Source organism: Dermacentor albipictus, chromosome 5, assembly GCF_038994185.2.
Source record: "Dermacentor albipictus isolate Rhodes 1998 colony chromosome 5, USDA_Dalb.pri_finalv2, whole genome shotgun sequence".
Taxonomy (NCBI): Eukaryota; Metazoa; Arthropoda; class Arachnida; order Ixodida; family Ixodidae; genus Dermacentor; species Dermacentor albipictus.
Genome location: NC_091825.1, coordinates 38,465,397 through 38,489,519, shown reverse-complemented (window position 1 = coordinate 38,489,519; position 24,123 = coordinate 38,465,397). Strand labels below are relative to the sequence as shown.

The window sequence follows — 24,123 nt, the reverse complement described above, 5'->3', positions numbered from 1 at the left end:
TGCAAATTATGCAGCAGGGCTCACGCATCCCTTAGACACGTTCTCTGGGAATGTGAAATTATATTTTAAAAAAATGCAGTTTCCCCAGATGAAGCTGCGGTGCGATGGACGGCCGCGTTGCGCAGCTCAAACCTCGAAAATCAACTATGGGCCATCCAGCAAGCCCGTGAGGCGGCGAGGAGACAGGATCTCCGGACCTCCTCGCGGGCGGCCTAGGCCCAGGCCACGAATTCGCCGGATTGTTAATAAAGTTGTCACCACCACCACAACCACTAGAAATCGGGTTCTGATTCTCGCGAGGTCGCGCGCATCTATTGCCTTTCTTTTCTTGGAAATATTGCAAGTAATTTATGTTGATTGTGCATCGTTGTGTATAACCTCGACAATACTGTTACGTGAAGTATGTACCATACTGACACTTTACATAGTTGCAAGAAATAAATGCAAATTCAAATAATTTTTCGGGTCCACATGGTTCACCACGTGTCACTTATAAATGTGTAAATGTCTGGTAAATATAGGTATCTCACCGACGCATTTCCAAGCTTTTTGAATTATTGGAATAGTATTTCAGAATATATATATGTATATATATGGAGAGGGGTAGAGGGAGCGAGAGGTCAGATCGTTTACGGTGTGCCCCCGCCCCCCCCCCCCCCCCCACTCGAGAAATAGGTGGTACGCCACTGCCAGACTGCACAACATGTGATCAATAAATGTTACAGAACTATCCGAGAGACGTGTATGTTCAGATATAACATTCCTAAGATTGAAAGACTGCAAAAAGGAACACATAATCATGACATTGGTCTTTTGATCGATCAATATTAACATCACCACAGATTACTAATTTAGAATGCGAGGCAGCACAGGAACCCACCACATTTTCTATGATGGATATAAAATCATCAACACACGAGTATGGGTGGCGGCAAACTACACCAACCATGACACCACAATTAAGGGCTGCATAAGTGTTTCAGCAGATCGCTGAGTGCTCAAGATATCAGTTAGGCACTGAAACTTAAGCTTGTTCTTGGTAAACAGAGCTACTGCGCCACCTCGTGTCGCATACAGTCTTCGCTGTGACATTATATATACAGATATATCTATGCGATCATTTTTCCTTAGCCATGTTTCCGCTAGTGCAATGATGTCTTGAAACGAATGTTGTTACAGGTAGATTAGAAGTTGGTCAAAATGTTTCTGCATTCTGAGGACATTCCAGTGGAAAACCGATAAATTTTCTTGTTTGCGACATGCCTTTTCAATTTCTCTATTCTTCGTCATTTTTTTCAGTTAGTGTACCAAGTCGAGATTCTCCGCGCATGTCATATGAAGGACCCTGGAATTTCGTTTCTTGCGCGTTGACACCTCACCTTCTGACACCCACGTGGACTTCCAAATTTTGGCGCGTTTTGCCCTCAGGGCTTTCCACAAAGGTATCTTACTCGTTGGGCAAAGGTGCTCATTCAAGAACACTGGCAAATTATCCTGAAAACCTAAGGTAGACGTGTTTGGTCTCTGTATTGTCACTGCTTTCAAAAAATGGTCTGTCTCGTTACGAAAGGGAAGTTTTACTATAATGTTTGGGGTTTTTTTGTCCTTTGACGGAATACGATGAATTGCGTCGACGTCAGATCCTGCACTATCAGTACAAATGCATGTAAAAATTGCTTTCATTGTCATGGTCAAGTTCTCATCGCGGGTCAAAGGAATTCCTTTTATTCCTAATTTGCTCTTGTGGCTGTGTTGTTGCAAGTCAGCCAATTCTTTTTATGTCGTTGAGTTCCTTCGCAAGGCGCACGCTGGCATTTTTTTATTTACCTTCGGTCATCGTTAACCTTACCTAATTCGTACTTCACTGCTTTCCCTTCGCCTTTAAACACCTCAAAATTTTCCCTAATAAAGTTCATTCCTTGCTTTAAAGTGTCCGGCTCGGTTCTTATTACATGCTTTAGGTCACATTTCATTTCGTCATGCTTCACGTCAGGTCTACTTGTCAAATCTGCCAAAGCCTTGGCCAGTTCGTTCACGGTAGTAGGAAGCTTCTCAATCATTTTTCATGCACTATGAGGAGCAGTCCAGCAGCCTAGGCAATAGTTACATAAGTAAGAATTCTAATACTAATAACGCTGGTGATGCGGAAGTGGAATATCAGAACCCCCAAAAGCACCACCCCTGTGCACCACGCAGCTTGTACGACAGTGTACGCGCACAAACATCTGCTATGCATTGCAATATAATGTTGCTATTGAAAGTGCAGTCGCTTTACAATGCGACACAAATCTGGTTTCGTTATGACAGATTAAGATGTACTGTTGCTGTGTCTCGAAGTTGCCGACAGGAATTAAATTATGCACAAAATGGTTTTGTTGTTGGTATTCCAGGTATTTGTACTGCATATTTCCGTTCTGTTTTGAAATAACGGCGCCATTCGATATCGAATTATTGAATGAATTCCGGGGTTTCACGTGCGAAAACGACAATTTCATTATTAGGCGCGCCATGGTGGGGAACTCCGGATTAATTTTCACCACAAGGGGATCCTTATCGTTTCCCTAGTGCACGGGAGATGATCGTCCTTGCATTTCGCCCCATCGAAATGCGGCCACCACGTCCGGTATTCGATCCCGCGACCTCGTACTTAGCGGCCCAACACCATAGCAGCTAAGCCACAGCGGCGGGTGATTGTGTTTTCGCTTCTTGCGAAATAAAGTTATTTGTTTGTCGCTGTACTGTCTTTTGTCCCACATGTGTATGGATGGCTTCCTTATACAACATCTAAATCCAACAAGCCCAGAAGCTATGATTCGAAATATATTTTGGGCCGCACTGCCATTCTCTAACTAAACTAGCCTAATAGAACCCAACAAATAAAAGACGCCTTCGACTTCCAGTTCATTTGTAGCGTCGTAGTCTCGTTATGCATTAGTTAAGCGCGTCATTTCACGATGCAGGTTTGAGAGTGGCTGTTTAATTTCGTCATTATGCACTAAATATTTCATTGTGACGCAATTGTGTGCCACTGGAATATCATGAAGATGTTTTTACGAAGAAGTATGGGCCTACATGTGTAACATAAATGTGTCTAACACTTCCTGTTCAAGAGGATAGGAGCATCTGGCGCAACATTCACGCACCAGCGTCTTTAAATGCCTGTTAAGATAGAGCTGCATGTACAATGATCATTACGCGACCTTAGCATAGTTGTGCGGAAAGCGCTTGATTGCTTACATTGAAATAATACGGCACTGAAATGGGTTGCTGCTAGACGTAGTGTTTTGCTATATTGAGCCAGGGAAGCAATTCGGAAAGGAATAGCTAAATTGTTAGTGCACACACTGGCCAGCTTGGAAAAGAAATATCAAAATTGCGGCTACTTTCCGGGTATTTGATAGCTTCCTAAAGCACAATGACTACTCTACTGGAATATTGCCATCGCAACACGCACCCTAAGAATCGTTTCGCCGAAGTGGAGCTTTGCTAATTAGCTACAGGTACCGCCGGCTTAGGCAATGCCATTTTAGACGAAAAGGAACCCTGTGCCGAGTTGTATACTTATGCATATTCATATTTTGAGTAGCGCACGACACACAAGAACGAAGAAAGGCACAGCGGGCGCTTGCGTTATTCTAGTATGTTTTGGTAACAAAACTTAATTTGTGTAACTTGGCAGATTGTGTCGACGCGCTGACTGGCAGTAAATTCAAACCACTGCATACTTTTCATGTTTCGATAACATCTTGTCATAATGTTAGAATACCAGGTCACACTTGTAAGTTCAGCTCATAAATATTGTTGCTAAAATAAAAATACACATCCAGAAGTTGCGCTCGTGTCGTCTAGTCATTTCCCTGAACTTTGCCGTCTAGTCCATTCGCTCTGAAGTATGAATGTGCAGACAAACAAGTGCGCTACAGGCACCAGAAATCATATTCTCGATAAATCCTGTTCTGTGTTAATAAACGAAGTTAAGCCTAGCGTAACGATGCCTGGAGCATCCATAAGTAGTTTTATGGGCCACAGCTCCCTATCCTTTGGCCCATTTTTACAGGCAAGATTCTTGGAATATTAGACACACGACAGAAAAAACAATTTAAGCAACAAAACCACAGTATATCTTATATAAATTAACAGCGAATGCCGTCTCAAACATTCATAATCTAAGACTGTAAACAGCAAACTGGATACTCATAAGTGCGTAGTATACTTATCGCCAGCTAATTATCTGTTTTTAGGGATTAGAACAAAAATTAGTAGTAGTAAATAGCATAAACCCGAGCATGCAGGGAGAAATGAAAAAAAGTTCAAAACTATTTTGATTTGAATAATATTTGTGGTTATTGATTAACCTAATAAAAAAATTTACGCGAAGACACTAAAGAAAAATCGAAGGAACAGCAAGCAAAATAGGCATTGATTTGTCAAAGTAAAAACTTCTTAATGGGCACGCCCCTTCATTAGGTTCTAAGAGCATTCATGCCCTAACGATGTCCATAAACTGTCTTGCCACAAAAGGATAGCTCGTGTGTGTTCAACCAGCCAACGATTACAATACTGGTCGTTATTTGTCGTAAAGAACGTTGAAGGCTCCCATTGATCTACTACTTTATGGTATGCAATGATTTAGGCCGTAACCGTCTTTTCGTTTCGCTAAAGAATTGAAAAGTGACTTTCTAGATGTAGCTGAAGTGGGAGGCACTAGTTGTGTAGATCTTGCCTTGCTTGCGCATAAGGGCCAATGCAAGATCGTTGATTATATAACGGTGGATGACAAGAAGCTATTAGCAAGAGGTTTATTTTCTATTAGGGAAATCATGACACCCTTGCAGACATTCCAAGGATACCATTGGAAACGATAATGATATGCTTAGCACACGCGAATGACAAATAAAAAAAATTCTTCTTTCGCAGAAGACCTCCTTATGTGAGTTGCCGAATCGCCATGTTGGAGAGAGGCAGCTGGCCATGGAGAAATAAAAAGGCTTTTCACAGTCTCAATGGATGAGATGTTTTGCATTCACAAATGGTCGATTTCTCCGAGTGATGTTGCATTGTCTTTATTTTCAAGTGATAGTTACATTCCTACAGGTATCCGGGTCGTAGGTTATGTATTTTTCGGGGCCGCACAGCAGGTCGTAGATGAAGAAGCACAGGCTGTTGATTTCGTTGACTTTGTCCAAGCGGACCCAAACCTCGCAACCTGCGTTCATTGGAAGAGTCACAAGTATGGGACATGTAACGTCGAAGCATACTAGGTGTTTCACGTGGCTGGCACCATAGTTTACATATAGGGGATGTTTCACTTAACATGACCAAAACATTAAAAATGTGCAAATGCTCCATAGCTGGACAGAAGGCAATAAATGTTTGCCATCGCTTGGAGATACATTAAATTTTGCATTCCGCCTAATCAGACAATTAGTCTTAATTAATAACTGAACTTGTCAATTATTATAGTTAGATGAAAAGTGTCAGTCAGGACATTCTAGAGCAACATTAGAAACTCCCGATACAGATCTTTGTTGCTCAATACCTCCCACATAAAAGTGTTTTTCCGAGCATGAAAGAAGCTCGCGAATACAGTCAGAGCGCGTCGAGCCGCCAGTCGCGCTACAATTTTACATGTATACTCGGGCTTCTTTCAAGCTCGGAAAAACACTTATGTAGCACGTATCAAGGAACACAAAGCTGTATCGGGACATTTACAGCAGAGCTGTCTTAGGCTAGTTTCCAGCGTTTCGTGATGTGCATAGGCAAAAACTATGATGGGGGCCGATCCTGGTGATAGTGCAGAAGGTGTCCCAGCTCAATGGCACATCCGCTGTAAGCTCGGGAACCTGCAACGCACCCTCGACCTACCCTTGTCACACCTGGGACCCAAAGAGGTCCCAGGCTCAAGGAAAGAAACAGATGTTTTTTTTTTTTAGAAAAGAAATGCTTTGTTGAACTTTTTCAAAACGGACGGTTAAAACATTACGCAGATCCCACGCACAGTGGGCATCTATGTAAGCGAAGCTTTCTGTGCTGTTTGCTTTGCTTCACCATAATGAGCGGTGATGCTGGCAGCAAATATTTGATTTCTTCAACGTTCTTGAAACGCAAGAGTGGTGACTTTATATAAAATGTTACTTTGCATGCACCACTGCTGTTTGTCTGCGTAGTGCAGAAAACACAAAGGGAGAGGTCTTGGCTTCAGGCGTTGTTGTGCGCCATCTTTCACAACCTCTGAGAGGGTTGAGCATTGTCATTGCTTCACATGGCACATCGCATCCTGACAGAAGCATTAAACTTGAATTGGATTATGGGGTTTTACGTGCCAAAACAACAATCGGATTATGAGGCACGCCATAGGGCTGCACTCCGGATTAATTTTGGCACCGTGTTCTTTAAGGTGTCCTAAAAGCAAAGTTCGCGAGCGTTTTTTATTTCGCTCCCGTCGAAATGTAGCTGCCTCAGTCAAATCTGCGAATTCGGGCAACGCCATAGCCGCAATGCTATCGCGGCGGGCACAGAATTAAGCGTTGATTTGATGTGCGACTGCTTCCGTTGTGAGACCCGGCGGTGGGCTTTAATTATTGAGGCTCTGCTCTGCACGCCCTGCGTAAGTTGTCCGCTAGACATATTTGCATGGTTTTATTTTTCCGAAATGGCCAGAAACACACCCTACCGTACTTTCAACTTCATTTTATCCAGCGTTTCTTTGACTTCTCACATTTAGGAAGAACGGTGCGCTTGACGATTATTTCATGGCTGCAATGCGGTGACAGGGCAGCGTCTGTTTAGCCATGTAAGTGACGCGAAGCAGGTAACCGGAAACGACATCGTATGTACCACCGGAAAAATCATCAGCATATATGATGCGTGTTGGCTAAAGTCATTTTTGCAGTTTCCCAGAATATGTTTGCTACGAATCCCCGTGGTCTCTGTTGGCAACAAGGGACATCCTTCGACCCTCTGCGGAAATAAACAAAATATATCGCTGCATAGAACAAATACGACTTGCACGCACAACTTTCACTAGTACGTACCCTACAATATAGAATAGAAGCAGCATCGTAAATAGCTTGGAAATTTTTTAACAGTGGTCGAGAGACGGAAGTTGAAAGCATAAAAATGATGTCTGCTTCAGCAATGCCGGCGCGACCAAGACGCGGGCGTGTATTGGCCAATAACTCGATCGTATGGCGCAGTGGTGATGCAGGAATGAACTGCGGTCATGTTCAATGCACCGTGCACATATTCAATTTCTCGGCACGCGTGAACTCCGACCACTGCTAGCGCATGCAAGAGAAGTGGTTTCCATTCTTCGTCGACGCACACAAAAAGGAAACACGAGAAACAAGACAGGGCAAGCGCTGGTCTAACAACTGCAAGGTTTTATTTTAGTAAAAGGATTCTGTACCCAGTAATCACGGAATTCATGTGGAATACCTGTACGAACCGTCATACGCTCAGGAGTGATAAATCAGCGAGGCCGCTTCGTTTGCCAGTTGTTTACTTACTTTGTTCGGCACACCGCAGTTTAATCGATGTTGCAGTCTGCTTTTCTCGTACCATTTTCTTGTGAATCGGCAGAATTTAACTGGTGGTATCAACCGTTTTGTGTTTACATTGCTGCTGTGGCAGTTAACAATACATTAACAATTTCCAGTAATCCGAAGAGACGCCGTCGCAACAAGAGACCTTTCGCACACAGCACGGGCTAAGTGCAAACGCTGCCTTGAAAGGAAGCGGCGGAAACGTACACTGGTGGTAGGAGAAATCGTTTTGCCAGGGGAGAAACGAGCGCTCTCTTCTAGAACAAAACTTGGCATGCAGACGCCTATACCCTCGTTTCGCGACTACGTCGGCTCTACCCGTTCCCTGCCTCCTCTCCTCCTTCCTCTCCTCCCTCCTCTCTTCCATTCTATCTAATTTCCTTCTGGACTTGCACGTTGGTAAAAAGGTAAGCGCCTACGAGGGATCACCGATAATTACAGCTGTCAAGAGGCTTATATGGCGACGATCCGGGAGCCCCAGAGGGCATTGTGCACATTCGACGCGGTATGGTCCAAATGAGTTCTTCATGTCTGTTTTTTTCTCTGCCGTGCTCCTTCCATGTATAGACCTTTTCATCGGGTGAGGGGGAAAGGGGAACGCGCCCAGCAGTCCTCCTCTCTAGCTTGTGCGATCCGGCGCAGCGCTCCTTGAGAGTATTGCTGTCGCGTGCTGCGGAACGATTTCGAAATGTTTCAGATTGTACTTTGTGAAATTTCCGCAATGTCCGTTCTGATAAGGTCGTCAGGGAAGTCTTTCGGTGCATCGGTAATGACAGTACGCGGAGGCATTGCTTGGGGGCGCAAACGTGTGACGCGCATCATCAGCCGCAGTGTATGTGTGTGTTTCCGTGTGTTGTGAACTATTTTGCCTATATAGGTTTTAATTCAACGTAGAGAACCGGTGTCTCTGCATTGTTAGCATGAAATGGTAAATCTGTTTTCTATCTGATCGCTTGGCGTAGGGACTAAAACATAACACATAAGGGTGCATGCTCGTGTGCGGCCAACCTAAGGCAACCACGAAACATCTAAGCGGCAGGCGCTGTCAAATAATTGGGATACACCGGCATCGTTCTTAGGCATTTCAAGTCTAGTAGGCTTGAAATAACTTTATGTCTACGCTAGCCTTCCTGCATGAGGCCGATGGCGCTGCTCAACACAACGATATAGTGCGGTTGGTGAACCAGCAAAAAAAATCGGTTATCATCCTCTTTCTTGAAAAAGAAAGAGAAAACGGGCTACCACCGCAGCCAAACCTCGCATAGTCACGCCGCACATCGTTTACGGATCTATAGAAGTTGATGCCGCATGCTTAAACCATAGGCTGTATAGAATAAAGATATCTGTAATCCAGTGCCTACCACTGCTTAGGACGCTCGCACAGTTCGCAAACGGATGCTTTGCTGGACAAGCTTAATTCATACTGCAGGGTATACTGTTATTACCTGCCAAAACAATTTTATTCATGAATGGAAACCTCATCCACCGAACCAAGTAGCCACGCAATGTAATCTGCTCCTAACAGTTGGAAAGCTTGTCAAAATGCAACAGCACAGCTCCTATCGTAGCAGAACCACACCCACGCTGTCACGATCATATCGTATGTTTCATTGCTCCTAAACCGCAGCTTAGAACTAGAGGATCACACTGCAATAAGGTTACGCTAGTGACTGGGACATTCAGAAATACACATTGATCTCCGGGGCTGATCGCAGACTCAAACACGCGAGCACGCATTCGCTTAGTGCTCTGTCCGCCTGAACGCCAGCAGAAAGTCCGTCCATACCGACTTCAACCACTTCAGCACGTCTCACAGAACTGTTTTCCACGTATAAGGCCCCACGTCACACTAAATATAACGCACGAGCGCGAAAACACACACATGCACACACACACAGACTCACACTCACAAACTGTTGACCCCACACACATGCATATTAGTTCAAGTTTCGTTCTATCGTTTGTCATGTTAATAAGGGCAATTTACTTATCGGGATCCTTAGTTGGATAACGAACTTGGCTTTGGGCAGCGATTCGTTGGCGCTCTGCTTCTAGCTTCTTGTGGAACCTGTGGTCCCGTTCCTCAGATCTTTGCCATGCGGCTCCTTGGCGATTTGCTTCTCGCATGAGCTGTAGCATGCGCTCAAGTTCTTGCCGTTGGGCTGTTCGCGGTTTTGCGAAACGGCGTTTGCTGACTGCCAGTTTCAGCGGCGTAGTGAAGGCGTTCTATTGCAGCACGACGCCGCTTCCTAACATCAACCTCTTCTGCTGTTGAACCTCTTCTGCTGATGAATGTCTCTTCCTAAGACCTACCCTAACTGCTGCGGCGTGTGGTGTGGGGTTTATTAGTATCAGCAAAGGAAAAGGATTTCCGTTTTGAAGTAGCCGAAGTTATTCGCTCGCGAGTACTGCTCGCCTGTCTCATACTTATTTTTCCTATTCTTCTTGATATGAAACACCTCGGATTCCATTCTGTACGCTGCCTCCTTTGTGGCACGTATTACGCTTCCCTTGCCCCATTGTTGGCGTGGTGCCATGGGAGGACAGAGAGAAGTAAACTTTATTGTCAGCATAAATTAATAGTTCAGACCTTGACAGAATTCATGAAGGTGCGATGTTTGACCTGTGTGAGATCTCGACGGAGGAGTTAACGTGGAGGTCATGTGGCCGCGAAGTAGTTAGCCCCCTCTGCCCGCATGAGTTCGTATTCTGGGTCGTCCATCTTGATTGCACGCTCTCACGCTTCGAGTGTGGGGGCTTGCAGAAGAATGGTCCTTTGCGAGAGGTTGGATGGGCACCCCAAAGCTTGCGACTTCTGCTAACGGTTACTGTTTTGCAGTGCCTGCAGTTAGGTTTCATCTCTTGCTTGGAAATTTCAGCCAACCTTTCCCGGCTTAGCACGGATTGAGCCTGTACCCGCCGTAGAGTCATGGCATGCTCCCGGGAGAGAATCGTGCTCGGGAACGGATACGTTCTGCGCGAATCCTTGTACAATTGCGTGTATTCGGGATATGTGAGCATGGGTTCAAGCCGGCCATCCTGGTCGAGCGATCCCACCTACCCGCTATCTGCTGCTCGGGTCGCTATTTGAGCGGCCCGAGCAGGGTAAGGAAAAGCAGGTTGCCAACATTAGTTGGCACCCACATTAGACGGATTGTGTCCTGAGTTTTTGAATGTCTGCTTGCAATGGGTCCGATTGTCCAAATATAGCAGGTTCTTATTGCCGAATTAGTCGTACGCAACGAATAAAACTCCAGGGAATGAAGTGCGCATGGCCATTGGGGCCTCTTCCGCCTTCACAATGGAGGACGTGTTGATCGTGGTGGAGCTAATGGCCCGACCCCTGCCATCAACGGCAGCGATTGTGTAACTGCCATTGGCCCCGCAAGTGGGGTCCGCCTAGATGACCGGTTTGTTTTTAATACCTCACCCAGAGCGCGTCTGCCCTCGCTTTACGTTGATCCGTTTTGTCTTTGCCCATGTTTTGGGGGAAATGGGTAGCGGTAATTTTGACGCCTACGTGATTGGGAATTCGGCAGCGACGCGGGTTGTCTAAAACGGGATTCTACACTAGGGCGCAGTGTATTTGCTGTCCTATGGCAGTTCCAGATAGTCTGATCGTCTGTTACCATTTCTGTGCTTCTTTAATTTCCTCTGCCGTATTGTGAATGCCAAGAGCTAGCAGCCGATCACTGTTGGTCTATCTTGGCAGTCCAAGAGTCTGTTTATAGGCTCTGCGGATGAAGCTGTTCTTCCACTGGTCAGTTTTTTTAACAAGTAGATAAAGACACGCGTAAGCTATCCTGCTGATTAGGAAGGCCTGTATTAGTTGATGTGCTTCTTTTTCTTTTACACCGTTCCGCCTACTCTACACCCCTCGGACGAGTTTATTTGCTGCCTCGCTGTCCCCTGAAGCAGGCTAATGACTCCGTGACTGTGCGTGTTCTGTTGCATCCACATGCCGAGTAGGCGAATTTTGTGTATTGGCAGGACCGGGTTCCTGCCTACTTGTACGTAAATGTTAGAAGGCATATTGCAGTCTGAGCGTTTTCCCCTTTTATTACGAATGATGAGCACCCTGCTCTTTTTCGGCGAGTAGGTTAAGTCGCTTCGGCGTGCGTGCTCTTGGTTTCACTGTGCGACCCAGTGCAGGTGCAGACATTGACATCGTCGGCGTATATTGCATGTTTCACGTGGGGGATCACATCTAGATAGGAGGATAGCTATCTCATAGCGACATTGTACAGAAACGGGGAAAGCATGGCGCCTTGTGGCATGCCCCGTCTCGTAAGTTCTATGGTGTCACTCTTGAACTCCCCCACATGCAGAGTGATGGTGCGCCCCTTGACGAAGGTAAAGACGCACTTATAAGCCCTATTGCCAACGTTTATCAAAGAGACGTTTTCGAGCACGGCCCTGTGTGGAACTTTATTGAATGCTTTGTGCATGTAAGGCCCGGGTATGATTCTCGTCGCATGGATGGGTGCCGGATAGAGAACATCTTTTTGACTTTGCGAGAGGATGTCCTGCACGGAAAATTTAGGCCGCGATCCAATCATGGTTGCCGAGAAGAGCTGGTTGATTTCTGCGTGGTCCATAAGCGTGCTGGCGACCACATGTTCCATTGCCTTCCCTAAACAGGAGGTTAGTGAAATTGGTCTCATGTTTTCCAGCTAGAGTTCCTTCCCCGGTTTCAAATTGAAGATTACTATCGCATCCTATCATGATTGTGCGAGGATGCCTTCCTGCCAATGTTTGTTGAATAATTTGGTGATGTTCTTAATTGATAGGTCGTCCCGATTTCCGAGCACCTTGTTTGTAATTTTTCCTTCCCGGCGCATGAGGCTGTGCGTGGTAGGTAGAGCCGCGTCTTCATTAGAGCCGCGTCATCGCCAGGGAAAGTGTGAACATTTTTGTGGATTCCTTTCTCGGAGGCACTTTTCTTCCAGTCATCGGGTTAAAGTATGTGCTTAAGGAAAGTCCATAAGTTCTTCGTCCCCAGGTTACCATTGACGTTATGTCAAAGCTGTCGCCATTGCATATTGCTGAGTTGGTTAGAATAGTGCTATATTTTTTTTCCAATATTGCAAATTGCTTTTTTTTTAAGATCGTGGTTGAATTTGTTGCCCAATCACCTAATCTGAAGGTACTGATGTTTCTCCCGCAGGGCTACTAATTTTGAGTCTGGCGTGGGACCTTCCTCCTCAAGGGGGCTTCTACCGTAGCATTTTCCGCATCTTGTACGAGATCCTCGGTCCATGCAGAAAAGTCTGTGATGTCCGCTCATGGTGTCAAGGAAAGGTACTCGCTCGCCATGCTGCGGAACTGGGTTCGATTCCTCGTAGGGGATGGAGCTCCATCCTTCTAAATGTGTTTTCTTTCAAATACGCAAGCATTTCAGTGCTTCCCTAACAAGAAAAACCGCGCAGCCCTCCGTCTATCTGTCACGTAAGAACATCGCTTTCGAGATAGAGCCCGCTGCATTGAGCCACATTACCTTAAGGGCTGCGTGTTGCGTCAACACAAACCAAGAGGCGAGAACACAGTGCTCAGGAAACTTTCAACACGTGCCACACCCTGCCTGTTCTGTAAAATGCTTTCGACATGCGGGCCCGTGGGTCTCTCTTCAAAGGGACTCGGCAAAATGCAGAACGCGCAGCTGTCGGCACTCTCTGTCCGAATCACAGACTGATTTTAATGTAAGGACCGCGCGGCCATACCATACGCAGCCGCCTGTGGAGCACGCTTGCTCACAGTTCATAATGGTTCGACGAGGGTGGATAAAACGCTTCGGAGCCACAACGGCTTATAATGATCGGAGCTTCACCAACGATCCAGGCGCCGCCACTTGCAGTACTTTGCTTGCGTGATCAATGTACCTTGAGCCACCTTCTGCACCAGTTCGTGTTGGTGCAGCGCTGTCGTTTATACTGGCCGGATCAAGTTTCGTAACATTGACAATGACACCGGACTGCGTGAAGATGAGCAACTGGCACAACTCTCGAATGAGTTACTGCGTCATTTTCTTTCTCTCGAAGGCTACTGAGTCATTGTACCAAGGTCAGATCTTAAGGTCAAAACATTATGTGGACCATTACGCGTAAATTTGTTGTGGCCGAAAAGTGGTGCCAAAAATGGCCACTTGCGCAACCAGTAAAAAGACGTCAAAAATACTCCGATTGGCGTCGCATTTTTCAAGGAGGTTCCTGTAAACAATGTAAATTAATCGCTTGAAAGGAAAATTCGGTACAATTCGGTCTGGGTTGCAACAGAAACCGGGCCTCCGTGGTGCAGGACGTGCACGCTTCCCTGACGCCATGGCAGCGCCACGGTTCTGGGTGACTATAGGTGCGCATGGGGCGAGTGTCATTGTGTATGTGATGGTGCAGCCAATGGGGCGGAATTGGCGCCATGTCTAGCGGGTATAAAGTAAGCACGCTGACTCCCGTGCGTAACTTGCTCTTCGGATTTCATCGGTGCTCTTTCTACTGCGTATCGGCTCTCGACGTTACGACATGAGTATATAAATTGAGCCGGTCTGGAGCCAATAAATGCGCATACACACACGCCGAGGCATCAGACAGAGTTTTAAAGCATGTCGAAAACATTGACATAAAGCATTTGACCAAAGGACAATAATGCTTTCGCATTCCGACACGTAAGCATGCTTAAGGGTATGTGCCGAATCCTTTATTGCCACGCTAAAGCGGGTAGGCCATTAGAAAGGATCGAATGAAACTTCCGCTACGCCCACGTTCAGCACAAGGGAGCTATACCGCAAGGCTATTCAAACTGTTTCTTTTCCATTTCTGCACTCATCCCTCTACAATTAGTCAAAAGCTTTTCGGCCTACCTCAATTTCGCCACTCTGCCACGAAAACCGTGAGAACTCACCATCTGACATGACGTGCCCACGCTGATTATACACGATCAGACCGAACAAACAACAAATAATTACTTCTGATTTCACAACGCTTTCGCCTTTTTTTCCCTCCGCTATTGGCGAAATGGTATGGGGCTGTGCCCACTTCGCTTTTCTGTCGCGCGACGTCACATAACCGCGGATACTTACTACGTCAAAGTGACGTGCGCAAATAAAGATGCATTAATAGGCCAAACAAAACCAAAATTGTTTTGGAATACCTGGAGCTTCCCGTTCCCCGTAGTATAGGAGACGTCCGCCTACCGATCACTTGGGCGCAAGCTACTCGAAGCCGCCGGGAACAACGGCTTTATGGCGTATAATTAACTTTTACGCGGCAGTATAACGTTGTTGATTCGTTTCGGCATGCATGCAATATCGCTCTGCCAACTCTCGTTGGCTGACGGTCGGTTTTAGAGACGTTTTACTGCGATAGCAATTAAAGGTCTTGAGCCGTTGATTGATCTGACGGTCGTGGCTCAATTTCGCGAGCGTAAGAGTCGAAAGCGGGAGGAAGCGCGCCGTCTTCCGTCTTGTGTCAGTGTAGAATTATGACTCAACCTTGCTTTTATGTCGTTTGCGTGCCTTCAAGTATTATGCTTCATAATTGGTTAGAACCGTTTCTGGGTTTTAAAAAGTGTTGCTAGTTTTCCGAGCGGAGGGTTATTTCGGTTGGTGGTTACAGTTGTCGGATGTCGTTCGGCACTTTTGCTAAGTGGCGCCGAAGCGCAGATTAGCAGCACTCAGCCCTGGCGTCATGGCTTTCGGGGACAAAGTTAAGTCACCTTCGGTAACATTTGTCTTTACCAACCTGCCAGCATTACAGTCTAGAATCACTTGCGAAGCGATTATCGTTTGATTAATGCTCCCCACGCTGAAAATTAAGGAAAGGTCCGTATCTGGAATTTTCTCTGGGACTCATGTCTCTGGTTATTCGAAAACTATTTTTTATTATCTTTTGTTTAGAGTAGCCAGATTTCAGAACGTGATTTGTTCAGTAATTTTAGTATGGCCGTCGGGAAACCATTCGAAGGATGCTTGCTTTAGGCAGAGTGGTTTGTCGTTGTTGACTGTCGGTCGTTCCAGCGGACCTTATGAGGGCCTAACACCATAGAAGACAACCGGCGGAAAAAAAAGCCTACCCCTCGATTCAGTAATCGACGCTGCTTAACCAGCGCATCCACTCTTCCGAGTTCTGTTAGAGAGCTCAACTTCTGGGTGCATTGTCTGGCAGCGCGCATGCTGTTGTGCCACACTGCGTGCTCGTTATCGAGGCAACTGGCGCTCGTCCGTCGTTCTTCTGAAGTCGTTGCCCTTGTGCTAAGCATCAAACATCCACTGACAACCTTGACATAGTCATGTCAAGCCGACACGCACAACTATATATATGTACCAACCTCCATAATTTCCACGAAATTGCCGACCCCTTCCCGTGACGAGTAATCAGGTGGCGCGCCGCACCAAAACTGCTGTCACGACGAAAGAGGAATGTGACACAGGCGACGTGCGCACCCGCTCCGCCTCGTTCCTGCCCCAATGGGCTGCCAAACAAATTTCAGGCAGAACCGGCCAATTGTCAGGCGGGAGAGTCGCCAGCAGGCATTCCATCGGTCTGGTGCGCTCTTACCGCTACTTCTATGATACTGCCTGCTACGTCTGTACATATAGTATAGAGCTTTTCGTTGCCTCTTTCTATGCTCCAAGAGTCCGTCTCTCGTCCTCGACCCCGAGGCAAATAGTACGTGGAGTGCCTATAGACTGGTCGACAGGAAACCGTTATAATTATTCTATGGACCACAATCTACAAAAAGTGTAAGGCCAGAAGTCCATAAACGGTGTATAGACTGGTGTACAGAGAATATCTATAGTCAGCCTATATACATTTGTCTAGATACTTATTATGGACAGCCCTCTGCAAAATTTCGAATTGCCACCTATGTAGGCAGCCTATAGACAGTCTGTAGGCGTAGAAATTTTATGGACTAATGTACAAAAAGTGTAAGGCCATAAGTCCTTAGATTGTCTATAGACTAGTCCATGAAATACGGGAAGTATATTCACTTTCTAGGCACATGACTGTAAACATTGGACTTTCTACAAAAACAATTGTAATGGGAAGTAGCCATCTCGTTCGAGCCATAGCAGCACCGGTCCCGTTTGCCAGCCAGCGTTTAATGGGGCATTACGATAAACACATAAACATTGAGTGCCCAGATTTCGCCGTCTGCACATATGCATCCGCGAGGCAGCTTCATGACACAAACCCGTGCCCGTACTACTGTAGATCACACCAAATTCAAATGCTCGAAGGTGAGTCACCTCTTAGAGCTTTCCTGGTCAATAAGGTTTCAATAAGATTTCAATAGGGTATTGTGTTGTGACCACAGAGTTCGATCGCTTACGCATGGCGTGGGGTCCTTCCCTAGGACAGTTCCCCTCTAATGAAAGTCTGGAATCATACCAATGGGTTCTGTGCTCATTTGGATAACCGGCGGGTAACCAGAGCCGTTTATCTACGAGCATTTGAAGCCGCGTTCTTCCGCAGCTGAGGAGGACACTCAAGCAGAGTCTCATGGCGGCGGTCAATGTAAAAATTTTTGCTGAATAAATAGCTATTAGACAGTGAGCGTTGCCGAGTAAAGAAGCTAATTCATCCGTTACAATACCTTTAAAAATGTATTTTTGATTATAAGTAAATACTTACATGCAATTCGTTTCGTAAAGTCTGGCTTCTCACTGGGGCACCCACAGGGTCGACAGTTATTCGAAGACACAAAAACTCGTCTCTCACTTAGCTGAACATTAAGCGGGAGCCAACGAAGGCTTGGAGTGGAGGAATAATCATATTGCGAGCTCCTGCAAGCTCGGCAAGTCCACGTAAGCCGATGTGCAGTGAGCGATATAATGGAGACTGAAATAAACTGTAGCTATTACTTTATGCATACTTTTTACGTGATATGGGTAATAAATATTGCCGCCAGCATCGCGAGTTGTAACGAGTCGCCGCATACGAGGTGAGGCCCCCGAGTTTGGTCCTCTCGCCGATTCACCAAGGGCAGCGGCGGCAGCCAGCCGAGGTACTAGTGTGATGGATACTCAAATAACCCCTTCTCACGTCGTCGTTGACTCACCCCGGACGCCAGAATCCTTCCACAGAGACACATTTGAGGATGCCGAGGAAAGCTCGAAACTTCGAGCGTGTCGCCAGGTGTAACGGTTGGGACGAGTCAACGAAACTCCGGTATGTGTACTTCGCGCTGGAGGAATCTGCACGCACGTGGTTTCAGAACCACGAAGCGTCGCTATCATCGTAGAACGACTTCCGACGAGAGCTGCTAGCTACATACCCGAGCACGGACCGCCGGGAGAGGGTAGAAACCGCTCTTCAGGCGAGGAACCAGCGGAACAACGAAAGTGTGACCATGTACATTGAAGACATGACCCACCTCTTCCGCCGAGCCGACCCAAACATGGCTGAGGACAAGAAATTGCGGCACCTAATGCGCGGTGTGAAACAGGAACTCTTTGCCGGCCTGGTTCGTAATCCGCCCCTCTCTGTAGCCGAATTTCGATTAGAGGCGACGACGATGGAGAAGACGCTGCAGCAGCGTGCGCGGCAGTACAACAGAGATGTATGCGTCGCATCATTTGACGTTGGGTCAGGAGCCCTCCCCAACAACATGGACATCCTACGCGAAATGGTGAGGTCCGTCGTACGAGAAGAGCTGCAGAAACTGCAGCGGGCCCAAAGCCCTCCTACGGTGTCCTCACTTGCTGATGTTATACGTGAAGGAGTCCGGCAAGTAATTTGTGAGCCAGAGCCTCAGGTACGGCCCCACGCACAGCCAGAGCGTCAGCCGCGGATGTCGTACGCCCAAGCTTTACGTCAGGACCTAGGACGCGCAGACTTTGGACGAACGGCCACAATACCCCAGGTACTTCCTCGCAATGTGCAGCCCATGCCAGAAGGAAGCCCACGTAAAAGCGATGTGTGGCGCACTGCAGACCGGCGTCCCCTCTGCTATCACTGTGGAGAGGCTGGTCACCTATACCGGGAATGCCAGTATCGCCGAGTAGGACTGCATGGTTTTTCTGTGAATGCACCTTGCCCCCGAAACGGTGAGCGCCCTTATGAGATTGAGGCATTTTTATCTACGCGCCAAACTGTTCGGAACACCCAGCAACATGAACCTCGATCAGCAGCGCCTATGCGTTATAGATCGCCCAGTCCGCGTCCCGCTTCCATTTCACCGAGGCGACGCCCCCAAAGTCCGCGACGGGAAAACTAGAGCCAGCGACCTGTGGAGGCAAGGCCGCTGACGCTCGGAACACCGAAGGCCCTCCATCGCCAATGCGACAAGACGACGGCAGTGACGAAACGACGGACAAGTGCAGTGATGACACCGTTACTTCCGAGTTGCGCGTCATCATCGACGACTTCGAAGTGACTGCATTGATAGACACTGGTGCGGACTATTCAGTTATTAGCAGTGTACTCGCCAGAAAATTGAAAAAGGTATTGACCCATTGGACCGGATCTCCAATACGTACAGCGGGGGGACACTTAGTCGACCCCGTAGGAATGTGCACAGCAAGAATCGGAATTAGAGGCTTTACATACGTCAGCAGCTTTATTGTTCTCCCTGAGTGTTCCCGTGATCTGATACTGGGCATGGACTTTTTGCGAAGGAATGGCGTAATTATCGACTTGCAAGAATCACGCGTGTTGTTTTCCACAGAAAACGCTGTTACCATTTCTGATACAGAAGAGCCACATATTTCCTCTCTCCGTATTGTGGATGAAGACGTGACGGTGCCGGCACGGTGCAGTATGACTGTCGTTGTAAGGAGCGACATATTTCGTGACTATGAGGGACTTGCAGACGGAGATATCGGGCTGCTACTGGAAAAGCAAATATGCGTGGCAAGAGGCCTAGTTCACCTGCGTAACGGATATGCGGACGTCCTTTTGACTAACTTTGGCAATGAGGCACAACAAGTGGCGAAGGGAACAGCCATAGCGTCTCTTCATGACTATGCACAATTTGCAGATGTGTCAACCCTCGATGCAGCATCACCAGCTTCTGCCACCTTAGACAGTGTCCTTACCTCTATCGACATTGACCGAGAGCTGTCATCACTACAAAGAGATGAGATTGTGAACTTGGTCACAGAGTTTGCGGAATGCTTTTCGACTTCATCGAAAGTCCGTCGTACTCCCGTCGCAAAACACCGCATTGTGGTCGAAGAACCTGCAAGACCAGTTCGCCAACACCCGTATCGAGTAGCTCCAAAGGAAAGAGAAGCGATAAGAAGTCAAGTACAGGAAATGCTCAAGGACAATGTAATACAACCATCCAATAGTCCATGGGCATCTCCGGTAGTCCTAGTCAAAAAGAAGGATAACACCCTACGGTTTTGTGTTGACTACAGGAAACTCAACCTCGTCACGAAGCGGGATGTTTATCGTCTCCTCCGCATCGACGACACCTTGGATAAACTACGCAATGCTTACTTCTTCTCTTCTCTGGATCTCAAAAGCGGATACTGGCAGATAGAAGTGGACGAGCGAGATCGCGAAAAAACGGCATTTGTGACACCGGATGGTTTATACGAGTTTAAGGTGCTTCCATTTGGTCTGTGTTCTGCGCCAGCCACATTCCAACGGATGATGGACACGGTTCTCTCCGGACTGAAATGGCAGTCGTGCCTCGTCTACCTTGATGATGTGGTGATCTTCTCCACTACATTCGAGCAGCACGTGCAGCGACTGAGAGCAGTTCTGGATGCTATTCGCCCGGCGGGATTGACCATAAAACCTGAAAAATGCCACTTCGGCTTTCGCGAGCTCCGCTTCCTCGGACACATTGTCAGTGCTGAAGGCGTCCGTCCCGATCCTGAGAAGATCACTGCAGTAGAAATGTTTCCGAAGCCAAGAGACAAAAAAGCTATTAGACGTTTCCTGGGACTGCGTGCCTACTACAGGCGTTTCGTAGAAAATTTTTCTAAAATTGCCGAACCACTCACGCGACTGACAAAAGAAGAAGTCCCTTTTTCGTGGGAGAAAGAACAAGAAGACGCCTTCTCTGAACTACGACAGCGTTTGCAGAGTCCTCCTATACTTGCCCATTTTGATGAAAATGCCGAAACGGACATCCACACCGACGCGAGTAACGTTGGTCTCGGTGCCATACTTATTCAGTGGCAGAATGGAGAAGAAAAAGTCATTGCGTACGCAAGCCGTACCTTATCGAAAGCCGAGACAAATTACTCAGCTACAGAAAAGGAATGCCTGGCGGTTATATGGGCCATCAGTAAGTTCCGGCCTTACTTATATGGCAGACCGTTTCGAGCCATAAGCGACCATCACTCATTGTGCTGGCTCGCGAACCTCAAGGACCCTTCTGGAAGACTCGCTAGATGGAGTTTGCGTCTCCAGGAGTATGACATCACGGTCGTTTACAAGTCTGGTCTCAAGCACAATGATGCTGACTGCTTATCACGCGCACCAATCGAAACTACGTCACCTGAATACGAGCAAGATTTCCCATTTCTTGGGGCTGTGAAGACGACGGAAATGGCTCATCATCAGCGTACTGATCCGGAATTACTCCTGCTCATCGAGTACCTGGAGGGTCGACAAGTGAAAGTGCCTCGAGTTTTCGTTCGCGGATTGTGTTCGTATGTCCTCCGGAACAACGTCCTCTACAAACGAAACTTCGAGCACAGTGGTGAGACGTTTCTACTTCTCGTACCATCATCGCTGCGAGCTGAAATCTTAGAAGCTTGCTATGATGACCCTGCAGCTGGCCACTTAGGCGTTAGTAGGACTCTGGCGAGAATCCGCCAGAAATATTACTGGCCGAAGTTGATGAATTCAGTGCAGCACTATGTCAAATCGGGCCGAGATTGTCAAAGACGCAAAACACCACCACTCAAACCAGCCGGTTTTCTGCAACCGATACAGCCACCAACAGCGCCATTTGAACAAATAGGAGTGGATTTACTTGGACCATTTCCAGTTTCAACCTCAGGAAAGCGGTGGATTGTGGTAGCAACCGATTATTTGACCCGGTATGCTGAGACCTGTTCTCTTACAAAAGGAACCATCGTTGAAGTGGCTCAGTTTTTTGTCACACACACAGTATTACGACATGGCGCACCTAAGGTACTCATAACAGACAAAGGAACAGCTTTTGTGGCCCGTTTGATGCAGTCTGTTATGAAACTAACACATACTGCTCATCGAAAAACCACAGCGTACCATCCACTAACAAACGGCCTGACTGAACGGCTCAATAGAACGCTCGCTGACATGATCTCAATGTATGTGGACGTCGAGCATCGGACATGGGACAGTATTCTACCATATGCCAACTTTGCGTATAATACTGCGGTACAAGAAACGACACATTTCACGCCATTTGAACTTGTTTACGGTCGGACAGTAACAACGACACTGGACGCGATATTACCTGTAGACAACAGCACCGAAGACGACCCTGACGTTAGCGAGTACATAGAAAGGGCAGAAGAAGCTCGGCAGTTGGCAAGGCACCGTATCATACAACAGCAACACGTGGACGCAAACCGGTACAACCTAGGGCGAAGAGAGGTACAGTACAACCCCGGAGACAAAGTGTGGGTATGGACGCCTATACGTACACCCGGTCTTTCCGAGAAGTTACTGCGCCGTTACTTTGGCCCCTACAAAGTACTTCGCCGGTTAAGTCCCTTAAACTACGAGGTAACTCCTGAAGGCCAAGTCTGCTCCACACGACGCAGGACTCGCCCAGAGGTCGTACACGTAGTACAAATGAAGCCATACTACGAAAGACATTGACAGAGGTCGTACACGTAGTACGAATGCAACCATACTACGAAAGACATTAACAGAAGTTGCACATACGATCAAGCCTAGCACCGGCCATCCTCTGACCACTGTCCTTCCAAAGCAGTTGGCCTCTCTAGGCCTTTCCTACGCATCGGGACGATGCTTCTTCGGAGGGGGCTAATGCCGCCAGCATTGCGAGAAGACAAAGACGACCGACATATCCCAACTGCGTAGCCGCCACACCGCGAGCGTCAAGCAAAGCACCGCAAGGCAACGCTCGGCCGGTACTGACAGGCCGGCGGCTCGTGCGCGAGAATCGGACGATTGGCACGCGACAGCAGGCGAAAAAGAGGAAGACGACGTTCGAAGGAGCGAAGCTCGAGGGACGTTCTTGTTGTTGTTGAGTGCTCAGTCGGTTTTTCTTGACGGGCACAGGTTCGCCCAGCATAAATCAGCTTTCGCAGAAACGGCTGTTGTAACTGTTGCGCTCCGTGAGACCATTCGTCTGCGGATTGTAGGCAGCTGTCCTCCTGTGGCTTGTCTGGCTGTACTGCAGAATGGCTTGTGTGAGCTCTGTTGTGAAAGCCGTTCCTCTGTCGGTGATGAGGACTTCTGTGGCGCCATGTCGCAGAAGGATGTTCTCGACGAAAAATTTCGTCACTTCGGCTGCCCTGCCTTTTGGTAGAGCTTTAGTCTCAGCAAAGCGGGTGAGATAGTCTATCGCCACGACGATCCACTTATTCCCGGATGTTGACATCGGAAACGGCCCCAACAAATCCATCCCGATCTGCTGGAATGGTCGGCGAGGAGGTTCGATCGGCTGTAGTAATCCTGCTGGCCTTGTCGGTGGTGTCTTGCGTCGTTGACAGTCTCCGCATTTCTTGACGTAACGGGCGACGTCGGCGGTCAGACGCGGCCAGTAATACCTTTCCTGCATTCTCGACAGCGTCCGGGAGAATCCAAGGTGCCCAGCGGTTGGATCATCATGTAGGGCGTGCAGTATTTCTGGACGCAGCGCTGACGGTACAACAAGAAGGTTGCTGGCGCGGACTGGTGAGAAGTTCTTCTTCACGAGCAGGTTGCTTTGTAGCGTGAACCAAGACAACCCGCGCTTAAATGCCCTAGGGACAATGACGGTGTTCCCTTCCAAATACTCGACCAGGCCTTTCAGCTCCGGGTCTGCTCGTTGCTGTTTAGTGAAGTCTTCCGCGCTTATTATCCCAAGGAAGGCGTCGTCGTCCTCGTCGTCTTGCGGTGGGGGATCGATGGGGGTGCGTGATAAGCACTCGGCGTCGGAATGTTTTCTTCGGGACTTGTATATTACCGTGACGTCATATTCTTGTAGTCTGAGGCTCCACCGCGCCAGCTGTCCTGAAGGGTCCTTTAAGTTAGCCAGCCCACACAACGGGTGGTGGTCGGTGACGACTTTGAATGGCCTGCCATAGAGGTAAGGGCGGAATTTAGCAGTAGCCCAAATGATGGCGAGCCATTCCTTTTCAGTCTTAGAATAATTGCTTTCCGCTTTTGACAGCGACCGGCTAGCATACGATATCACCCTTTCAAGTCCTTCTTTCCTCTGGACTAGGACGGCACCGATGCCTAGGCTACTGGCGTCAGTGTGGATTTCGGTATCGGCGTCCTCGTCAAAGTGTGCAAGTACCGGCGGCGACTGCAGGCGTCATTTGAGTTCTTGAAATGCCTCGGCCTGCGGTGCTTCCCACTTGAACTGGACATCACATTTGGTTAGATGTGTTAGCGGCTCCGCGATGCGTGAAGAGACCTTGACAAAGCGCCTATAGGAGGCACACATGCCAAGGAATCTG

At 47.7% G+C, this 24,123-nt stretch overlaps 1 protein-coding gene across 1 annotated transcript in view; it reads right to left on the bottom strand.

Moving 5' to 3' along the window:
- Nucleotides 1-5,069: 5,069 nt before the first annotated feature.
- LOC135909520 (uncharacterized) overlaps nt 5,070-24,123 on the bottom strand; it is a 78,868-nt gene continuing 59,814 nt past the window's right edge. Inside the window, exon 6 of the mRNA XM_065441501.1 lies at nt 5,070-5,206. Within this exon, the coding sequence (XP_065297573.1) occupies nt 5,070-5,206 (137 nt within the window). The remainder of the gene's footprint in view (nt 5,207-24,123) is intronic.